Source organism: Motacilla alba, chromosome 3 (assembly GCF_015832195.1).
Source record: "Motacilla alba alba isolate MOTALB_02 chromosome 3, Motacilla_alba_V1.0_pri, whole genome shotgun sequence".
NCBI lineage: Eukaryota > Metazoa > Chordata > Aves > Passeriformes > Motacillidae > Motacilla > Motacilla alba.
In genome coordinates, this window is record NC_052018.1 from 69,731,253 (window position 1) to 69,754,481 (window position 23,229).

Consider the following 23,229-nt stretch of genomic DNA (forward strand, 5'->3'; position numbering starts at 1 on the left):
TATGCAAAGTGTGGTCCAGAGGGTTTGGCTTATTCTTTTTTAAAACCAAGAAATAGATTTCACCAAATTGTGTAAGCTAAGAAACAAAAACAGCATTTTGTCTTTTTCATTTTTTATATTATTGATAATATGTAGATTGTAGATCACACAAAAAACCTGCGATCACACAACTACTTTGCATTGTATAAAAAATTACCTGTGTTAGTGATGAAAAATATCACAGTATACTTATAACATGAAAAGTAATATAATTTATAACATAAAAAAATAATATACATGTTTCTGCATAGTAAAGTTCTGCTGCATTTTTGATGGTCAAACCCAGTTTGTAATAGTTAATGAAAAATAAATGCTTTTCTTTTAAATGGCCAATAATAAGTTGCTGTTACTTGTTTATTTGACAACAGCTACCAGTATTGTGAAGCTGGCTCATGTCGTAGAGGTCATTTACACAGTAAAGTATGCAAACATTTGTAGCACATTCCAAATAATTGGTATTTCAGAATGAGGGTTATTCCTTCATATTATGTAAGACAATCAGGACGGATGGGCAGATTTATGTAAACATGTTTGTTTATTGGACAGACGCTGAAGATGGGTTTTTTTGTTCTACATAAGTCTGCTATTACTGCAGTCAGCTGAGTTTGTTGTTTGCATGCTGCATTCTTGTAAACATTCAGGTATCTTCTAGAATCCTAAATCAGGATTAAACATATGTAAAGGTGGGAGCCGAATTAGGTGCCTAAATCTAGATTCTGATAGAAATGCTATTATTTTAAAGATTGTGGTATTTCTTCAATTAATTTTTTGTTATTAATGATCAGCACAACTGAAGATCAGATTTCTTCTGTTCCATAAATAGTATTTTAATATGGTTACAGGAGTATTACCTTAAGAGTTCATGGGTTGAAAATTTTGGTCTGCATATACTGCTTTGTGCCCTGTTTGGCTGAATGAGAGTAATTCGGATTGTTTTGTCAGATTCAAAGAAACCTAACATTCAGATGACTGGTACTTCTTATTTTTATCATCTAAGCTTTTGATGTTTTGCCAGAAGTCACTGATTTGCAATTCACTGTCACCAGCTCTGAATGAAACATGTTGTACATTTCTAATAATTACCTTGTGATTGCACAGTGGGGAAAATTACATCTCAAATTTCTTTTTTAATTAGGCCAGTGCCCCACAGTTGTCTTGTTCTGATACTGCTTCCCAAGTGTGTGGTGTAGAATCTTTTAGGATGTCCACCACACTCAGAAGCAGTCATACATTTATTTTTAGATTCTAAAAAGCCTGTTTTATTGTCCCTCAGTCAATTAGCTCTGAGACAGAAGAGACAGAATACTTCTGAGATGCTTGTCGGTGTTACACATTGAAACGTTCATACATGACAAAGGAGTTGAAGTCAGAGGACTATATTTAATTTGGAAGGCTTTCTGCCATCCTTCAAAGAACAATAATAAGTGGTGTACAAAAAATTACTGTGTACCAGGAGCCTTCAAATCAGGAATGGTTATCATTTAAACAGGTAACAGCAGGCTTAAGGAGAGAAGATACTGCATGTCCATGAATTCCTTCTGTTGAAGGATTCTTCCTGAGGAGGGAAAGTTATTTCTCTCCCTCTCTTTTTGTTTTGATGCTGATAAAGCATCAATTAGTACCCTCCCAATTATCAGTATAGCAGCCTCTTTAAAATTGTTTTAGAATCTCTCTCACATATCAAAGTATGAATTACTAACAAAAAATTAAAATAAGTTGTCGTGTTTGCTGCTGTTGAGTGATCTTGCTGTTTCATTTGAAAAGGAACCTTTGTTCATTTTTTAGTAGATGATTCAGTATTTAGTCTAATTATAGGATAGGCAGAAAATTAATCTGGTGGAGATGGAATATGCCAGGTGAGCAGAATGCCTAATACTTACATCTCTGAATTTTGATGGTTCAAAGGCAGGACTTCTGGGAAGAATTGTTTGTGTGTGTTTGATAAAAGTTAATTATTCAGAGGTGCAGAGAAAGTGTTGAAAAAAACGTGCAAAACAAAACACATTCCTTTTTTAAAATCTGAATGTGACATATATGATGTACTTCTGTATTTCTTTCATAATGAGAAAGTCTCTGTTAACAAAAATTGCTACAGTGAAGCAGGTGGTTTGGAGAATAACTTACACCAGCTTTTTCTTATGTATATGCATTTTTTCATTTTAACAGACATTAGATCAGCTTCCACTCACCAATCCTGAACACTTTGGTACTCCTGTTATAGGAAAGAAAACAAACAGAGGAAGGAGATCCAATCATATGTAAGTTAAATACTTTGATATCTGTGCTGTGTGTAATCAATTCTGAAGCTTTCAGTGTGTGTCAAGTTTTATTATTTGTATGTTCAGGGTTCTCTTATTAAAAAAACAGGAGGCTGGATGAAAAATGTTTTTTAGCACTCAGTTTGAAACTCAGGTTCATGTCTGTTGTTGCATACAAGCATTTCAAGTCTTCATGTAATCAGTATTTTAAATAGCACCAGGTATAGGCAAGAGCTTTTTCATTATAAAAAAAAAAATAAAAAGAAGGCTAAAAGGAGGGCATCCCAAATGGAAATGTGACAGTGAATTGCATTGACAAATATCTCTGTAGTGTTGTAAATATGTTGGACTCAAGCTAAAGTAATTACGATGCAGTCTTTGTCCAGCTGATAGGAAGTCTTTGTGGAAGGTCTCAGAATCCTGTAGACCTTTGGTTTCTCAATGCAGGCTCTCTGAAGGGCTTTTAGAAATAGTTGAACAGAATTACTGAATCACTGAATGGGTCAGGTTGAAAGGGACCACAGTGGGGCATCTGCTCCAAGCTCCCTGCACAGGCAGGGTCATCCTAGAGCACGTGGCACAGGATTGTGTCCAGATGGTTCTTGAATAACTTCAGTGAAGGAGACTCCACAACTTCTCTGGACAATCTGTTCCAATGTTCCATCACCTGCACAATAAAGAAGTTCTTCCTCACATCCAGGTGGAACTTCCTGTGCATCTGTTTCTTCCCACTGCTTCTAGTATAATTTGCAACAAAGCTTACTGATATAAAAAAAAAGTTCAAGAATTCTTAGGTGCCAAAATTCTTGGTAGATGTGGTCTTGATAAACCAGTGTTACATAGTCCAGTGCCTATTCTTCATTGTTTGTGGGTGGGTTGTGAGGTTTTTGTGTGTTTGGGGGAGGGGTGGGGTTATGTGGGTTTTCTTTTGCTTGTTTGCTTAAAATGTTTAGGTGTAGTGGTTTTCATGCTTGGGTTTTTTGCACTTTCTAGTAGCTTGAAATAAACGTTGCCCTGTATATGTAAAGGAGCTATAAATATACTCACAAAATTGTTGAGTTACTAATTTGTGAGGTAATGAAGGAAAAAGCTGAAAAAAGCTGGCATTGCCACAGAGAACGTGATTGTAGCATCCTTGGTGTCTCTGACTAGGTTGTACATGACATTATTATGACAGAAGCAGCACACTTAGGTTTATCTTGTTGTTAATACTGAGTTAACTGAGTTTAAAGACACTTATGCCAGTATTTGTGCAATTTCAGTTAGGAAGTAGTCTCTCCAAAATAGTTCTGGCTTTGTCTTTAGTCTTTGAGTTTTTTCTCTTCCTACAAGAGATTCTAGAAAGCAGCCTGAAGGACTTTATTTTAAAAGAAACCATTACTTAAAAAAAAAAAAAAAAAAGAATGTTGAGGGAAAAAAATAAATCACAACAATGCTAAACCAAAACAATTATCATCACTGGAAGTAACATTAATTTAAGATAGAGAAAAGGAAATTCTCCTTAAACTCTATATCAGTTGCCTTCTGTTACACAAATGGTAACTGAGTTTTTGTACTCAAAAGCAGTTATGTGACAAATGGAAGATAGCTTTCGAAGTAATGGTGGCTGTGCTCATTGAAGATGCTGTATATTTTCTGAGCATTAACCTTTGAAGTGACTATTAAGAAAAGATATATAGGGAGCATCAAGAGAGGGTTTTATTTATTTTTTTTTTAGTTGCAAGTAATTTTAGTCAGACTAGTTTGTATATTTAGACTCTTCATATGGTTAAAACCAGGTGCAGCTTTGTACTTGAACAGTCAAAACAATGAGCCAGAACCCTTTTAAATGAAAATGCATTTGCATCTTGGCCCATCTACTTACATTCCAACACTTCCTTCAATGTGAAGTTGAAAGTCATAGAAATGCTTCACTGCACATCTTTAAAGAACTGTTTAAGGATAAACAGACTTTCTCTTTGCTGTTCATCTTTGTATCTGATGTTTCTTCTTCAGAGATTTGTCCTCTCTCAAAATAGCTTTCCATTCTGTGTGGTTGTTAAAGTGAAAGCATAGAGAGATTAAGAGGCAAAACCAAAACAGTTTAGCTTAACATTGGTCCAAAACTACAACTGCAACAGTATTTTTGAACAGTGTTTTTGTAGGGTAGAATGGTTTCACTTTGAATACCCTGACAGTGCATTTCTCTTCCTCCCTATGGGTGCATGGTGGTGTTTTGTTTGGGTTTTATATGTATTACTAGTAAATGTGCATTTCTGAGTTTGTAATGATTGAATCATTACTATAATATAATTATAAATAGTTTATTCATTTCTATGTCAAAACACCTAACAGACAATTCAAGTCGCTGTTATTTATGTCTCTTCGATAATTTGCTTTGGATCTCCTGTAATTACAATAAGCAAGTTTTGAGTAGTTGAGTTTTAAGTCTCTTTCTGTTGTTTAGTCCTGAAGAAGAATCTTCATCCTCTTCCAGCGATGAAGATGAAGATGATAGGAAACAAAGTGATGAGTTACTAGGAAAAGTTGTGTGTGTGGACTGCTTCAGTGTGGATAAAAAGAAAGCTCTGTGGTTTCCAGCCTTGGTAAGAGTTTCATCTTTATTATAATTTTGTACAGCTTTTATCATTTTCTAGACACTGAGAGAGGTGTGGTTTTTTTTCATTTTGATGTTTTTTGTTTGAATTTTAGACTGTGTTTTTTCAAATTGGACTGTAAAATAACAGTCAAAGGAATTATATCTAGATATGTTTGTTTAAAAAAAGGGATTGCTACCATGGCCTTAGTTTTTCCAAACAGCCAGAGCTTGTTGACCTAATTCTAGCTCAGCAGTGTGTTCAGTGTTCACTATTGGACTAGAATTTCAGGACTCTTTTCCTAGGCTAGTGCATATCAATTATCCAAATTACTGAGTTTTATCAAGGAAGGAAATATAAAGTACAGAGGGAGGGGAAGTTTAGTAATTACATAGACATGATTTTTCAACATTCAATATAAAAACATTGGATAATAAAAACAAATGTTTTTTTCTTGGTCACTACTGTAGGTAGTGGAATATTGACAATAAATTTACTTTAAAATTACATTGTAGCCTTTTGGTACACGTGTTTTTTCTCTTCCTTTATTCTGGCTTAAAGACACTTTTTAAGAAATCAACTTGTAAAAAAATATCACAGCTAGTCTAGTGATTGCTTGTAGACTCACTGATTGATTTGAAAATGAATATATTTCTATATGCGGTACCTTCTAGTACCATGCTTTTCAATTTTTTATTTTATTTTTAATGTTTGATTAATTTCTCCCTGGCAATGAAAGCTAAACATGTTTATCTAATTTAAGGGAGACTGGTGCTCTGGTTTTGAAATGATGCCATACATTTAACTCCTCTTAGTATGTGCAGTAGCTCTCAATTGCAGCTTTCTGCTTGTCACCTACTGTGTCTTGTAATGTAGTCTAGCAGCTTTCCAGTAGGAATTCTTTTAGGGAAGTTTGTGGAAGAGAAAGTGTCACTGAAGTCTTTTTTACAAAGGAGAGGGCAGAACATACAGCAAGGAGATACCATGTTTACAGCAAATAGCTGTAAGAGAAGTTTGCAGTGATAAACTAGAAAAAATGAGATGTTTCTTTGCTGAAAGCTGTCACCAAGAGGATGCAGTATTGCCTGCCTCACAGTTCACTCAGAGAAGTGGTCAGTGAAACTGGCTCGAGCAGTTCTGTGTCACACTGCTGGGTTTGCCTTTCCAGTCATGCCCATGCCAGGTACCAGTTTCCATGGCATGCTCTCTGGGAGGGGCTGGGCTTGCTTGTGCTTCGTGTGATGCTGCTCAGGACAGCTGTGGGTCAGACCCTAAAGAGGAGCTGAATTGTTGCTTCTGCTCCAAAGATATGCTGAAGATACACAATTGTTTCTTTGGCTTTCTGTTGAAGATTGGAATAGCTTCTTCTTCATGGAAAGCTTCCTGCAACAAATGAAAAGGAGTAGGGGGATAAAGTTTGAGGGTGAAGCTTGTTAACTCTGAAATAGCTTATCCTAGATTAGCTCTTACTTTAGTAATCAGGTTTTTAGCTCTGCAAACAAACATCATACTACATATAACCAGAAAAGCTATGCCAAAGGATAGACTTATACCTCAAATAGCTGCCTTTTTTGGTTTGGCTTGGTTTTCTTTGTTATAATTCCCTTTCCAATACCTATGCCTCTTAATTTTTTTACCCTGTAAGCAGGTTACCTTTACTGTATCAACAAAATAATCTTATCTTATTACTGTTAAATTTTACATTAACTTTGTATTATGGTAATTTCATGAATAATGTAATGAAAATTCAGATTTAATGTGCAGAAGAATGTGTATCTCAGCATTATTTCTTACTAATGATATTATGTGCAGATGCTTTGTGCAGGACATTGTGCAAGTTTATTATGTGAAAACAAGTTCAAGGATTAATCTAAACCTTTACAGCACGTAACAATTAAGATTAGTAGTGGAAACCAAGTACTTTGGAGATCAATCCTATAACCAAATAGATTATCACTTACAAATTTAGAACTGTAGAAGTCTAAATTTGGTAAAAATTACTCTGAGGACTCAGTGATTGACTGCATTGTTTTAATCCTGCATACATGTCTGGGTTGGTGGAGTTTTTGTTTGTTCACTTGTTTTTGCTAGTTCTGTGGGGAAGGGAGGAGTACAGTGACTAACTAGAATTGTAAAAGGGTCTGACAGTTGCTCCTTATGTCAGAGAGTGTGATTCAGTAAGCCTTATAGCATTGCTTAGTTTTAATATGTACTTAAAGGCTTTTGAAAGGTGCAGTGAGGAAATCTGCCTGCAGCATTTTCAGAAGATTGAGTTTACATAGGATCATCTCTTTCATCCTTCTGTCACTCCAGTGGAGTTTGTTTTGCAAGGAAATTGAGAACTTGATTCAGGCAAAATTGTGATGATGTTGCTTGATGTAAAGGCACTAGATGAGGTTATGGTAAGCTGTTTTCCAACCTCTGAATGGATTTCTGGCTACTAAAATCTTGATGCTTCTAGAAAACCAGTAGCTAAAGCCTGAAGAACTTTTCTCCATCTTTAAGGAGCTAGGAGTTTGCACTTGTCAGTTTAAAATAGAGGATGATAATCATTGTCTTTTACCCTGACACTGCAAGCTGTATCTCAAGCATAATTCCAGTTAAAAAGTTGTCGTTTCCTAAAGTAATTTTTTTGTAGATTGTAGAAAACATTGAATTTTGTAACTTGGTCTGTTGAGTTCTATTTGTCTTGAGGAGCATATTTAGCCTATGCTTTGTGATGTGTAAGTCTATTTCCAAATCACTTGGAATTTTTGACTTCAGCTCCTAAAATGCTGCATAGGCAGTGACCTATGTAAGGAGGGGGAAAAACCTCAACTTTTGCCATTTAGTATCTTTGTGATTGGTGGAAAATTAGGACTGGAAGGCAAAAGTTGGTATAAGAGAGAAGTAGTTTTTACCTGGGCTAACTTAGGGCTACAGTCATTTGCTGCTCCTTGAGGTTTTGTAGCAGCCAGAATTTTCCTAACTTTCAGGGATCTATGCACATTATTGTTGCATTTCTGTTGTGTATCTCTGGCAATTCAATACTTGTTCTTTTTTTAAATTATTAAATTCTTGATGCTTTTTGATTAGTGACTTGTATCCTGGTTTAACAAAACTTAAATAGCTTTTTAAAATTGCAACAAATAATATGTTGTCTCAGTGCTAGACTTGATTAGTCAACTTCTTGAGTTAAAGAACCCATCATAACACTTGTACTTGAGGTGCTCTTCTCTCCTAGGCAGATTACTTTTAAGTCTTCCCTTATAAAATTGCATTTCATAAATCCTGCTAGCTTTTGGTTTTGACGCTGTGTGTGACCACATCTTTACCATTTCCAGAAGTTTTTAGAAGAAGTCTCTAAGTCAGTGGCAGCACTTGGTGAAATTTCTGTCCTTTTGGGATGAGGAGTAGAATAAGCTGTAGAGGCATGACAGATTGACATTTTGTCAGAATGCTGCTCTTATGTTTCTGGCAGCAGCCATCAGTTTCCCTCTAGGAGCGAGCATGACCTCATCCATTCAGTAATTTCAGGAGGTCATCACTCCTGTGTTTTGGGGGATCTCACTTGCTCTCATCTCAGGGTTGCCAGTGAGAAATGAGCACAAAAGCTTTTAGAGAAGCACTGCTATTTACTATTACTCTCTTGTTTTAGCTTTTTCTCTCTAAACTTTGCAATTGTAATATCTTTGCAGGTGGTTTGTCCAGATTGTAGTGATGATATTGCGGTGAAAAAAGACAATATTCTTGTTCGCTCATTCAAGGATGGCAAATTGTGAGTAGGAACGTTGAGTTTGGTAATTGAACAAAATTTATACCTCAAGTGAAATGTAGTATAAGATGTATTGGGTAAAGTATCAATAACATCAGTAAGCTCAGTGAGTTCCTGCCAAGATTTTTCTAATGTTTAAAAAACTGTTACAACCTACATGGTGATGAAATTAATCTTGAACTTTGTCATTATTAGTAATGAGATGCATAAATCTATCTGTCTTGGTTTTAATTTCATTGTTAAAATTGTGGCAAACACAGCAGTATTACGTGACTTCAGGAATGGCCTGAAACTCTTTCCTGCTGTGGTTGGAATAGAGCAGTGCTTTTCAGGGACGTGGCTGTAAGCTTATCCAGCTACAGAAGGGTCGGTGGGGATGTGTGCATGCCTGCACGTACACCACATGCACACACAGAAATCCTCTTTCTTTTTTGAAGGTACTAAGGCATATGTTTGTCTCGGTCTAGACTGCAACTGCATCTTATCGTGCTCCTTGCAAAGAGCTATAATGCTGCTCAAAGTAGGAAAAAGGATAGAGAAACATAGAACACTAGACTGGTGTTTGCAACAAAATAAAGAACTTTGTGTTCTTAAACTCACAACAATAGAATTATTTTTCTAGGTTTTAGTTTTTATTTCAAAAGTTGCAGCTATTTATTGTACTTGGTTCAGTTCAACACAATGTTTTGGAAGAAGGATATTTAAATATTTAACAGTTTTGTTATGGTTTAATTACTTACTAAGTCTAGGGTATTGCTTTACCATTTGATAGTTTTTCAGGCATCAGTGCACATCACCCAAGGAATGCGCATAAGATGTGTGCACACAAGCACTTATCCACCCCCCAATCCTCCAGAGCTGCAATTCAGATTAGCTTCCTTGGTTGTAGACAAAGTAGAAACCAGAAAGTGCTTTGTTCTTTCAATTTGAAAGTCTTTAATTTCATATTGACAATTTACACTAATACTCATTTAAGCAAGGTAGGGTTCTAAATTAATGTTAAATTAATGTGAGGGTTTAAAGTATTACGTGTATGGGAGATTCCAGAAACTACCTGTTTGTGGAAGTAGCATGCTTTCTATATGCCGTCAATGCATGCAGTTTAATCACTTTAATGTAAAAGTTTTGGTTTTAATCTACTGACTAACACTAGAGTAACACTATAAAATGGTCAAGATACACTTTGTATGCTTCTTACGTATGTTTAGTAAGTGTATTATAATCTTAATGGGAGCTTTGTATTGTATAGTTAGTTTACCTTTAAAATATTTTAATTTTTTTAACATTTTCTAAATTCTCCAGTGTTTCTGTGCCAAGAAAAGATGTCCGGGAAATCAGTGAAACTTCACCAAAGCCTGATGCTTTGTTAAAACAAGGTAAAAATAACTTCCTGTGAGAAACACTTGTATGTATTTGCTTAGTTACATGAATTGCACTAAATCTATGGCAGATTGATTCATGTCTTAAAGATCCTAAAATATAGGATCTTTTGTTACAGAATAATATATTGCAAGAGAACGCTTATGGAATGTTTGAGGAACTTTTTTCAAATAAATAAAACCTAACTAAATAAAAGCCCCCAAAACAACACCTCACTTGCTCTGCACTGGTTTAAGTGTAGACATGCCAAACATGCATACTTTGGTTCTATGCATTATATTTTTCCTTTTACTTTAGAACTGTATAGAGTTATTTTCACACTAGTGCCCCTAATAGTTGTAAGTAAGTTGCCTTTATGAGCTTTGAAAATCTGGAATTGTGGGTGCATTTTGAAAGTTTAAGCTTGTGTGATGAAACTTGATGAAAGTTAGCTTGTGATTGTTTCTTCCTCCCTGCCCTCCCTTTTTGATATATATAAACTGCAGTGTAAACCTGTTGGATAGGGGTTTCCTCAGTTGAATTTTCATATATGCCCTATGCAGAAGATCCTTGTTTGTGTCTGTAGACACTAACATGGTAAAAATACTAGTAATATCTCTGAGTGTCTTGATGTGCAGAGAACACTAGGCCAGTTTGACTGGATAAGAAAAATAAGGAGGGACAACATGGAATAGTTGTTGAGGATCTTTGAATTTGGAGAGGAATTGTTAGTTAGCAGTCTTTCCTTCTTCTCCTCTTCCCCATCACCCCTCATTACTGTTTTTTTAATTGAAATATTTGTGCAAACAGATACTTCCTGCAGTGCTAACTAAGGCTCGTTCTTTTACAGCTTTTGACCAAGCACTTGAATTCCGTAAAAACAGAACTGTTCCTAGTAACTGGAAAACAGAATTGAAAGAAGACAGCTCCAGCAGTGAAGCTGAAGAAGAGGAAGAGGATGAAAAAGAAAAAGAGGATAACAGCAGTGAGGAAGAGGCAAGTGAAGTTAGTAAAGGGCATAGTTACACAGCTGATAAAAATTAGCAGGGACATACATATTTAAGTAGGCCTTTTTAACATTAGAGGACATGTAACATGTTAACATAGGCAACACTGTTAACATAAGCATTATTAAGTAACTTGCTCTTTCCCTGATCTGCTGAAGAACTGCTCCACTCCAAGCTATCTCTCTGGCTACCCTGTGTAATGAAGCAGAACTTTCAATCAAGGCGTTAGCCCCCATGCACTCCACTTCCACCTTTCTTCTCTTTTTTTGTCCCGCAAGTATGGAGTCCCCACCTCATGATTGGTTTTTTGATCATCTGTTCTTTACCCCCAGCCTTCTGTCCAGAAAAAAAATCAAGATGAGAAAAGAAGAAAATTGGTGGAAAGAACTTCATTTCACAGCTGGCTGAGAGGCTGAAATAGAGGCTTTTGAGCCTTTTACTTCTCTGTACCTTCCTGTGGTACTCTGAGTCTGCTGTAACCACTTTTTTCTCTCTCTAGGGTTTGAGAGCTTTGTCTTAATTTTCAAGCAAGTACCAGTAGTGCAGCAGACTTAATTTCCTATTAGTAAGGGAATTGTGAAGAAGAAACTGAACTGGTTTGGGTCTTAAATGATTGTTAGGGTCCTTCCTTCAGTCCATCCTCCACGGATATTGTGGCTCTGGCATACCAGAAAATAGTGTTTCATCTTTTAGTCATTAATTTCATTAAAATATGTTGGGAGACTGCAAAAGTGTGAAGTTATGACTTTGCCACCTCTCCATGCTTATAATTTCTTTCTGCCTCCTCTTTAAGCTTTCAGAAGATTATCTAGCTCTGATCAAAAGTTTGCAGGGGGCTGGCAGTGCTCTGCTTAGTATTTTGAGAAGGAAGGAATAGTTCCTTGGGCTCAATACAATTTCTAGCCTTTGTCAGCAGGTCCATGTCCAGCCATGAATATGATGCATGGAGATAGGTTTGTGTCTGTGCAGAATGACACATCATCTTAAATAGTGATCATTCCTGCACTACTTCTTGGTGAAAAATACAGAGCCTTTAGCTACAGCATTTGTAAACATTTGACCTTGTACTCTTTCAACACCTTCTCTTGAGCTCCCCTTAGTTGCATGTGACTTTGTTTGAGCTAATCTTTCCATGTGCCAGACATAAAGATTTCATCTCAGACAAATATTTTGGAATTTACTGTATCGCCTCTTGTGATAATATCTTTTCCAGTAAACAGTGATTTCAATCATTTGTTGAACTAGGAAGTTTCTAAAACAGAGGCAAATTTTTTTTTTCACTTCTCTTTTTTCTTCTTTGCTCTCCTTGGTGGTCAGTGGCATGTGCATCTCCTCTCCACCCATATTTGAGCAGTTTCTGCAGCTTCTTCTCTTGTTTTGTTATTTTGTGCCTGTAACCTCCTGGTTATCAAGCAGCATCTCTTCCCAAACAGAACCTGTGGGCCTGCTCTTAGGACTTTAATCCCCTGCAGGTTGTTTTACTGCTTCCCAGGATGTGATGGCTTCCCTCAGGCCATCCATATGGTCCTACTACCTGTAAACCAGAACAAAACGAAACAGAAAACCCAAGCTCTTAAAGATGTCACCACAGACTTCAAAAATAGATATATCTGTCCTATGTATATGTTCACCCCATTCTGTAGATGCATACATAGATGCTCTTCTACATCTCATATCTATATGCATGCTTCCATCCTATATAGAAAGCAGTTGACATGCAAATCCTCTGTACTTATCTTCTTATGTACTTACCTTCTGATAAGAAGAGTAGTTGCCTTGTTGTTTTGGTTTTTTTTTCCTAATGGAAGAGACAGGAAAATGGCCTTCCTTTACTTTCCAAAATCTGACGGTAGGTAAAAGAGTTGTCAAAGACCCTCTCTCCCAGTTCTGTGCTATAGTACTGTGTGAATTTGTGTTGCAAAAAACATGTTGTTTTCCTGGATTTTATTATGCTATGTAGAAGCCACTTTTTTTAAACTTGTAGCGTAGACAGATACATTAGGGACTGTAGAGTGACCAGCTAGCACTCTGGTTGTGTAACTTGAAAATAAGCAAATATGACAGTGTGACATGCCTGCTTCAAAGTATTATCTAGGAAACCTTGTTGTCTTACTGGATTGAGAGATTATTAACAGATACTGTTAGTATAGTGTAATGCTTACTGACTCTGTAGAGATTCTGAGAAAGTGTAAATGCTTTTCAGAGGCATGCGGGGTCCTAGGCTTTCTGTGTTAGCACACTTCTGTAGAAAGTTACTTTGTTCTCTACTGGAAAAATAATTAAGGAGTATTCATTCACTTCCCATTCTGGCACCTCTGTGAATTATCACATTAGAGATGTAGGAGTACCCTTCAGGCATTGGACTGTATAGTAGGAAAGGAGTGTTTTATTCAGCCTCTTCATCACCTTTACCTTATTTCCCCCTGTTTTCAAAAAGAATACATTCCTTCCTCAAAACATTATTGGGTTTCATGGAGGTTTTGTTCAGTGAAACCTGTCACCCTTCCCCCAAATGTTCTATGAGACTAATGTCTTATGGCAAGTTTTTTCTTGTTGGTGAGGAACATGAGAAGCCCAAGTAGCTGCTCATGATCTGTTTTCCATGATCCAGCCAAATGCTGGTAAAAGTCCATTCCAAGTACCTGCTGTGGGAGTTAAAAGAAAAAAAAATTACGCAGTTTTGGAGTTTTATTCCACCCAAGTAATTTGTTCTCCATGGCCTGTGGAATACGAATGTTCTTAACTAGGCTTTTACCTGTACTACATGCAGAGTTGCAGCATCACCTTGTACCTGTCAGAGAAGAATTGGGCTAGATGTGCTGATCTCTGGTGCCCCTGCCCTATGAAAAGGATCTCTAGTATATTGGTTGCAGTTCTCTACCCAGCCCATCAAAGCTGCCTGCTCTGAGCTCTGCTGATACACTGGGTGTCAAATGCCCATCATGTAATACCCCTCGCAGAGACTTTGCTCTTGCATTGCCTTTGCAAGATTGGAGTATTTTCATTGCATTTCTGTTGATAATTATACCTGAAGGGCAACTGTTTCAGCATGTTGTGAATACTGGTTCTTAAATTTTTTGCCTGTTTGCCCTGATGTCATCCAAGTGCATTTAATAAGTAAGAGGAAGTACAGAATAAGAAAAAAACTTTTCTGACCTTAGTTTCAGCTGTATCTCTCTATATTAAAAAGATTCAGTAGATGTTGGAGGGTTTGGGGTTTGTTTTTGTTTGTGCGTGTGTTTGTTTTTCCCATTTCTGCTTGGTAATGATATTCTGTTTCTGTTGTTTTTTCAACTGTCTTAGTATGACTTTAAAGACAATATGTTTTTTCCCCTTGCTTCAGGGTAGGTGAAGCTTTAATATTTAGTACAAGGAGACTGTTGAAGAATGGAAATTATAAATATGGAATGCAACTACACCAAAGAAAAATAATTTTATTTAGATTACTGAATAGCTAGTTATTTTTGGAAACTCTACGGGTAGTATTAAAAATTAATCAATTAATATTTGTTGTAATGTTTTGCAGTAGCTCAGTCATCAGAATTTGAAATATTAATATCTTATTGCTACTAGTTGTGGCGAGCCCCATTTCCAAAAGAAATTATGAGGTGTTAGAAAGTAAGCCATAGTGCTTTGTTACGAAACTCCACTGTTTATTAATCTTAGTAAATCTAATACAAAGGTTTATTAGTGCAATGAACTGAACTTCCAAAATATCCATTGTTATTTCAGTTCTGGGATTGATCCTGCTCAGCACGCGCTCAGCTGGTGCCCCATGGCAGTTCACATGCAGTGCCATTGGCTGCGGTTTGCCAGTGCAGTGGATTAGAACTAAGAAAGTGCAAGCACCATTTGCTCTTTGACTTCATCTCTGAAAGTGACGTAGTCTGTCCAGGAACCAAGGAGTCACTTAACTGCAGTAGAAATAGAGCTGAGATTTCTGATCTAATCTCTTGGTCCTTAATAGCGCTGTCTCCCAGACTTTCTGCATAAGTGGTCAAAATTGAGAACACATCTTGATCTATGGTATCGCTTACGATACTTCAGTGATCGGTCAGAAATCCAATTTTGATGTATGTTTACAGTCAATGTTTTATATATTTTGAAACACTGTAGCTTATAAAACTTGGTTTCATGTGGCATAGCACTGAGAGCCTGTATCTCTCTATCTCTATGCCATATTCTGTTGCTGACTACAGTAAAACAAACTTAAACATTTAAACCTAAATTATCACTGCCTTATGTTTCTTAAAGAAGGAGTGTAAGTCAAAATGGTGACAGTTCTCTTGCTTTAAACAGGAGGAAATAGAGCCGTTTCCTGAAGAACGAGAGAACTTTCTTCAGCAGTTATACAAGTTCATGGAAGACAGAGGTGGGCATTTTAATTAGCAGTACTTTAAAAAATTGAGCCTGTAAACTAGTAGTGCTTTGCAGGACAGTTTTGGAAACAGGGAAATCGTACTCATGCCTTCTGCCTTCCCAACTATTTGAAAGATGAGTCTGTCACTTGACTCATCTCTTAAAATGCAGTCCCATATTTCTGCTTTCAGAAATAAATGGATATATAAAAATATCTATCGTGTATGTTTTGCATATATTGTACTGTGTTTGCTGTAGTGTACCTACAGTGTGTATAATCAAACATTTAATAATCATATTAATTTATATTCTCAGTTTAATAACTTTAAAATACCGACACACACACCCTTTTAGGTCATGGAAAAAAGCATTTACTTTATGCAAATTGTCTTTTGTGAATACTGATATCTTAAGTGCATGAACATTATCCACAGATTGAGATGTTTTTGAAAGCCCGTACTAGTCATTATGTTAAATCTTTACCAGGTTTTTATATATTGCAAGAAAATGTAGGAGTGAGGGTATCTGTATTTCAATTACTATTATAACTGGTTAAAATAGTATCTTCTTATTGCCATATGAAATGACTTAAACTGTTCATGAGAGATGACAATGGGATAGCTACTGCTAGTACAATAGCATAGGAAGTTTCAGCTCTTGAAGCGTTATGGGTTTGCTCCTGGTGAGGGTTGGTTTGGGTTTTTTACATCAGTGAAAGGATGATTGTATTTTCAGATGTAATTGTTTCAGTGGGTGAAATAAAAATATGTACAATATAGTTAGCAAGAAAATTTGCATCATTTCTGCATGTTCAGTAATGTGTGGAAGAATGTATATATACGCATTAAATAACATAACCCATTTTTCCCTCTAGTTCAGTAAGACTGTAGAGTTTAAGTTTCATGAAAAGAAAGTACCAGATGCAGGAGGTGGAGTTTAAAATACTGTATTTAATAATAGTGCATATGATGTGAATTTCATGTTATTCTGAAAAAAATGCTTCAAAACACCCTAACAACTGTTTTTGTTACCCAGGGACTCCTATTAACAAACGACCTGTATTAGGATATAGAAATTTGAATCTCTTCAAATTATTCAGACTTGTACACAAGCTTGGAGGATTTGATAATGTGAGTATTAGTATGATGAGTACTTCAGAGCCATAAAATCTGAGGATGCTGTTTATTACTGTGAAATAATTTATTACTCTGTGAAGTACTGATAAATAACACAGGACCATTAGATGTATGAAAGTTTTCTACCATGGCTGCATAAGACACCTGGTAGCTCTAAAAACCATGCTTTAACATGAACCAGAATTAGTTAAAAGCTAAACAAATTACACATCTACTAAGCATGTTTAATTATTGCTAAATAAAATCAGCCAGCATGTGTGTTTTTGTAATACTTCAAGAAATATTTGTCTGATAAAGTTTTTACCTCCACATGAAAGGAGTTACTGCTCAGTAAAATCTCAAAGACAACCAATTTTAGTGGCCTGATGTGAGGCCCTTAATTTCTATTTATTCTGGGCAGTGTAAAGAAGAATTCTGACAGGGATTAGTGAGACTGGTCTTGGGAGGAGTAATTGAAATACATTGAATTCATGGCCAAGCAGATTCTGTTTGTGCTTTGAACTGCTTCCCATGAATGTAGGCTGGCAGCTGAGGAGGTCTGTTTGTGCAGTGACGCCTTTGTGACAGGCAGGACAGGATGTGGTACTTGGGTATTGCAGTACATCTGCTTTACCTTCACAGATGGTTAGAAATGGGCACGTCATGGATCTTTGTCACCAAAGGGCATGTTAAGGACATAATGAAAGACTGGTAGGCACTATGTCTGGTGCAGTACTGCCAGGGCTGAGTATTGTTAATGCTTTGACTTATTTTTTTCTTTCCAATTTAATTAAAATTCTAGCTCTGATAGTTAAGAATTACTTTAAATATTAAATCAAAAAGAAAAAATGATGTCCTGATTTTTCTGATAGCTATATTTTCTTTCCTCTGTTTTATTGCCACCTGGAGAGGAAAGCCTGCTGTGGCTTGTTGCATTGCAGAAATGTTAAATTGCTTTAAGCGATTACATTAGACTGCAGTTTGCATTACACTGACATACTGTGTGTGTGATAAATAGTAATTTTGTAGATCAGAGGAAATTACTTACATTTATTTTCTGAAGCTGTAAACCTTGTCAATTTAGTTTTTTTGTTAGTGAATTAATTCAAGAACAATGACTTCATTGTCTTTAACAGATTGAAAGTGGAGCGGTGTGGAAGCAAGTTTATCAAGATCTTGGAATCCCTGTATTAAATTCAGCTGCAGGATATAATGTTAAATGTGCATACAGAAAGTAAGTAATAAAGGCATGTAGTTCATGCTAAAACTGCAGTGAACTGAAGTGATGCTGTGTTAGGGGTAATATACATGAAATCCATAACTCTTTGTTTATAATACAGTTTTTAAGGTTTTAAACCTACTGCCCATGTTTAGCTTCTCTAGGTTGGATTTTCCTTCTTTAGTCAAACCTGCTTATGACAAACAATTTTTTTTTTTTTTTAGGTATCTGTATGGTTTTGAAGAATACTGTACATCAGCTAACATTGAATTTCAAATGGCATTGCCAGAGAAAGTCACGAACAAGCCTTGTAAAGACTGTGAAAAAGAAAAAGAATTGAAGATGCGTGCAGAACCAGAGCAGGATGCAAAAGACATAAAAGTGGACAAGGACGAGCGCAAGCAGGAAGAAGTAGCAGTAGTACAACAAGAAGAAAAGAAGTCAGCTGAGAATGATAATGAAAGTAAAGAAAATGATAAGCCCTCTGTTCTGGTAATATATTTTAAAGTTCGTCTTATATCTTGTTTATAAAGTCTGTTGGTCAGTTAATAACCATGAATTAATATAAAGATTGAAATTTCTGTGCTGGATTTCAAATAAGATAAAAACTCACTGTAAACCTAATTCAGAACAAGACATTTGAGCTGTGTTTACCCTAGGTGCCTGTATTAGGGGGTCATGATGTCAAAATGTCTGACTTGTTAGAAAACAACTCCAACTTTCCACTTGTCTGAGGACCTCCTGGGTGAAATGGAGACTAATTAGTGTCCAGCTTTATCCTTATCTGGGTAATGCATGCTGACAGATAACTATATTGCTGATGTTTCCATTATGCATTTAACTATGCTTGTAAATTCTCACAATAATACTCATAAATACTGCTGTTACTTTTGTGTTCCCATGAAACCAGTGAAGCTCTACAAAGACCTGGGCCATATTATGTACACACGGTCTAATGTTCTTTAGTGGTCCAGAGAAATAAATGTTTATAGCTTTTCAGAATCCACTGGTGACTCAGTGGCTTTAGCAGAGGAAGTTCAGGGCCATAAACTGATGTGCTGCACTGTACAGGCCTCGCAGTTTGCTGTGGAAGCAGTGTGGCTCCTCAGGTCAGTGTGCAACACAGCTGTAATAAGTGGCAGCCAGCCCTGCTCTGTGGGCTGGTGTTCTCTGGGAGGAATCCCACACAGACCAGTGCTGGTATTTCTGCATCCCCAGTGGAAACATGCTTTGTGAAGTGTTTGTCTTGGGGATTGCTTTGCAGTCCAGGTGTAAGAGCTGCATGCCTGTATCATTGTGATAAAACAAGCTAGGATGCTGGCTGCAACTTTAAACTGTTAAGTTTAGCTTAAGATTTTGAAAAGGAAAAGCAGCAGAGGTGCTGTAATTTTAGGACAAGCCCCACACTGTAGCATTGTTTTGCTCTTATGACTTCAGTGTGTTTTGTCTGTCTTTTCTTAAATCTTTTGTTTTCACCTTGTGAGTTAACTAAAGGTTTTGTTGTCCTAGGGAAACAAAAAAAATTTGCCAGATTCTGTGTTTACTCAGCCTGATCAAGAAAAGGACTTAAATGTAATCAAAAGTGAAGATGAAACCAAACTGGAGGATAAAGAGGAGGAGGAGAAGATCAAAGAAATGGAAAATCCTACAGTAAATGCAGATGCTGAGGAAAAAGAAAAATCAGGGTAAGTTATGCTGTTTCTAATCAGATGAGACATAGGTGTTTTTTAAATTTTACTCTTGTAATTGGAACTTCAAATCAGACGTGCCGCTGTTAATTGGATTTGTATCTTCCAGAGACTGATGTGTTCAAAACTTTGTCGTGGTTAGGCCATTGAAGTCCATTGATCTATTTTTAAAAGAAAAGGCAGCTTAAGTTTTACAGGTTCCAAGCCTAAATGTAAGCTGAGGGAGAGCAGAATGTACAAAGCATAGGCCGCTATTTGATTTAATACAAAAATATTGTAGTCATTGCCAGGAGTATTTTTATGCTTGATTTTGATACAAGTATAAGGTAAACTTGTCGTTTGCCACAAGCTTTTGCTTTTGCACAGGGGTGTGTGACATGGGAAAAGATGGAAGTACCTTGCATTGGTCAATTAACAGCCTTGCTGTTGAATAGGCCTGGTACTGGCAGGAGTCTCTTGTGCAGACTGTCAGACAGGTGTTGGAGATGGAAATAATAGGGATGCTCAGGGCAGTCTAATCTCTAAGTCTGTGTGAGTCATTTGGTTCATGGAATGGGCAGGTTTTCCTGTTTCAGTGCGGGAAAATCTCACAAGTGTTCTTTCAGCAGCCACACAAAAAAAAACCCCAACCAGAATATAGTCCTCATTAATCCCCAGTGTGTTAACAATTTGTATTCTTACAATTAAAACTCTATGTCATAAAGTATGATTTCTAGTATTAAGAACACAACAATTCCCCTTAGAGGTCAGATAGATCATTTTAATACAGTATTTGTCTTCAATAAAACCCAGTAACAGATGCTTAAGGGAGAAGCTGTTACTAGAGGGAAAGTAGATAATGGCATCTCCTTATACTTTGACAGCAATCTGTATATCAGGGATGTGTTGGGTTTTGTTGGGTATTTTTGTAGTTAATACCATCTGTTGCCTGACCAGTAATTCTTTTGTTCATTCCGTCAGTTTTGTTGATTAGTAGATCAGCTGTCTTGTCTTGATCTTCTGTGTAAATATCATTAGCTCTTAATGCTTCTTCTGGCCCATTAAAAGTTGTGGCCAGAGTGTCATGGTTTAGTATATTGATTTCTGATTTAGTAGATTTAGTATACTGATTTCAGATTCATTGGTAGTAGTTATTTTATTTTATTTTAGATTTTGATTTTTTTAGTGGATTCTGGAATGATCCTTTTGTAAAAAAATTTTTGTCGTGAATATTTTCAGTGAGATTTCATTGGCAATTTCTGTAACTCAGAAATGCAGAATACAGAAAAAACAAGTTTATCTGAATTCAGTTGAAGAGCCTTTTCTTTATAGATGTGATTTTGTTTGTATCCTATGTAAACTTTTCTTTTTTAAAATACTAATTGCTGGACTTTGTTGCATTTACTATTTTTAATGTGAACTAGATGAGTTGTACTTTAACAGGTTTGCAAGATTTTCAGAATTATTAAAGACTGATTTTACAATGCTGCTTTCAAAATATGGAACTAAATAGATGGAAAACTTTGCAATGCTCAGAGAATAGCAGTTTTTTATGTTCCCTAAATTCTGTATTTGTACGTGTGTATATTTGTGATGTCACTTTATATTTATATACCTGAAAAGTATGGTGGCTTCATGCTTACCATGCTGCAGCAGTAAATGGTACATGAAAAGTTAGAAGCTGCATTTGCTTTCCAGTAATCCTTTATTTTTATTTTTATTTTTTAAGGTGGGGTGGTTTTAATCCCAGTTTGTGTCAATTTGCATTATTTCTTGCATCCAAAAATGTTATTTATGTTCCTATTTTTTAATTTATGAAAACAATAAAAATCTGTAGAGGATTTCCTTTTAAGTTTTCCCAATTCACCTGATAGCAATTGAGTGAATTCTTTTCCCTCTGCTTCTCCTTACTCATCCCAGTGGAAAACTCTTGCAACTAGTATTTTTGCTATTATGACTCATGGAAGATTGTAACGAGTTGCTTAGAAAAGAAAGCATGACTCTAAAAAGAGGTGTAGGTGGTGATGTGGTCATAGCTGGGAGGTATGCTGTGTTTGAAGGGATAATTTAAATTACAAAAATGGAACACTTAGAGCAGGTAATTGTAAGTATTTATACGCAGTGTTACTGTAGTAGGTAGCACTGTTAGCGTGATTACTTTTCCCTTCTACCCTCTCAGATAGGTATAGGGAGTAAAAAATGCACTTGTATCACCTTTAAAGAGCTTTTAAAAATGTCACTGTCATCCTAAGTGCTAAACAATGCTTTTAGCATTTATGCCATAAAGGCTTAAAGGAAATTTATGGGGCATTGTATTAGATGTTGTACTTCCCTATACCCAACTTCATGGATTAGAAGTGGCACAACTTACACAAAGGTGGAAATGCTGTGGTTGGAGTTCTTTGTTGAACTGAAATGCAAAATGAAAACAGGTGTTTTTTAGGTAGAAAACTAATCACACACACCAATACCTGAAATGTAATCAAAATAGATCTGTGTGAAATTCAGACTGAAATTTTGTTATTTGGTGTATTTAAAATGTCTTCCTACAACTTTTTTAAAGTTATAGACCATTTGTCCTTCACAGTCCTAACAAAACAGCTAAATCTAATGTTTTATTAGGCAAACTTGTAGAGTTTCGTATTTGTGTTTATATCTGTAAGACTTTGGACATCTTCATGTAGCTTATTTGTCTATAGATTCAAGGAACCATGAGGATAGAAAAACTTCTGGGTTTCTTCTTGCTGACTTTCTTATGGGAGGACTGGATGTAACTCCCAGCTTCCAGATCTCAGGAAATACTACTGGAAGCCAGGGTTGTTTATTTTCTACAGGTTTTGTTTCTTGGAGCAATCCCATGTGTCTCAAACCTTTGCGATTGCTGCCACTTGAATTGTATGGTTCCATCTACACAGACTTCAACAATATGATGAAGAGGAAGAAAGGCTCAACTTTCTCTTTCTTTCTTCCCCAGATTGCCAGTTTCTTGCCTGCTTGTGTATCTGTGAACACTGAGAGTAGAGATTCAAAGGGCTCCTTGCCCTCTATTCTGTACATGCTTTTCTTGTTTGCTTTTTGTTTTGTTTTGATTTTTTTTTTCCTGTGGCTAGTGGAACATACCTGTGCTAGATACAGGTTGTACAACTTGTGATCATTAAAACAAGTTTTTAAAAAAGCCAGTAATGTGTCTGTCCCAGGGGTCCTTTTCAAAACTGACTTTCTAAATCATCCTTTTCTATATCAAAAGAAGTAGGTATACTTGGCCAATGAATAAACAAGAAAGTTCAAAATCCGTCTTCTTCAGAACAACAAACTTGATGTTGTGGAAGTCATGTTCTTCAAGTGTAGCATTGCATAGGTGATGTGCTGTTTCCTGTGTAGCATCCCATAATATCAACTGCTTTAACTTGCCGAACACTTGAGTCAAAGTCAACAAATTGGGAATAGAACTGTTTTTCTACACAATGAACAATGTAGATAATTGAATATGTTCCAAGGAGACTGAGGCCAGGAGCCTAGTGGAGATTTTAGAAGGTGTGGGTTTTTTAGTACAGGCTAATAAAATGAGAGGTAAATCTTTAAAAATTTCATAGTAGGTGCAGTTTGGAAATGGAAGTGTAGGTTAATTGCTATATAACCAATATTGGTAAGATTTTTTTTTCCCCCAGATAGTTAATTGAACTCCAGGTTTCTGTGTTGGTTTTGGATTTTTTACTGAGAACTTTTTTTTGGTGGTTTTGTGTTTTATTTTGGTTTTAACGCTTTGCTCTAAGGCACTTGGAACAGACCACTGTCAAGAACTTAATACTGAAATGAAAGTTTAAATGCTGAGAATCTGGGTAATTTTTGCTTCTCAACAAAAATTGAGAGCAGATT

The 23,229-nt window shown here is 36.2% G+C and overlaps 1 protein-coding gene across 2 annotated transcripts in view; it reads left to right on the forward strand.

Moving 5' to 3' along the window:
- The window catches only part of ARID4B (AT-rich interaction domain 4B), an 88,140-nt gene that overhangs the window by 39,999 nt on the left and 24,912 nt on the right, over positions 1 to 23,229 (forward strand). For both annotated transcript variants that reach the window (XM_038132438.1, XM_038132439.1), the window contains exons 7-16: positions 2,206 to 2,297; positions 4,744 to 4,882; positions 8,551 to 8,630; positions 9,930 to 10,003; positions 10,837 to 10,982; positions 15,293 to 15,365; positions 16,388 to 16,482; positions 17,604 to 17,701; positions 17,911 to 18,178; positions 19,196 to 19,371. In XM_038132438.1, the coding sequence (XP_037988366.1) occupies positions 2,206 to 2,297; positions 4,744 to 4,882; positions 8,551 to 8,630; positions 9,930 to 10,003; positions 10,837 to 10,982; positions 15,293 to 15,365; positions 16,388 to 16,482; positions 17,604 to 17,701; positions 17,911 to 18,178; positions 19,196 to 19,371 (1,241 nt within the window). The remainder of the gene's footprint in view (positions 1 to 2,205; positions 2,298 to 4,743; positions 4,883 to 8,550; positions 8,631 to 9,929; positions 10,004 to 10,836; positions 10,983 to 15,292; positions 15,366 to 16,387; positions 16,483 to 17,603; positions 17,702 to 17,910; positions 18,179 to 19,195; positions 19,372 to 23,229) is intronic.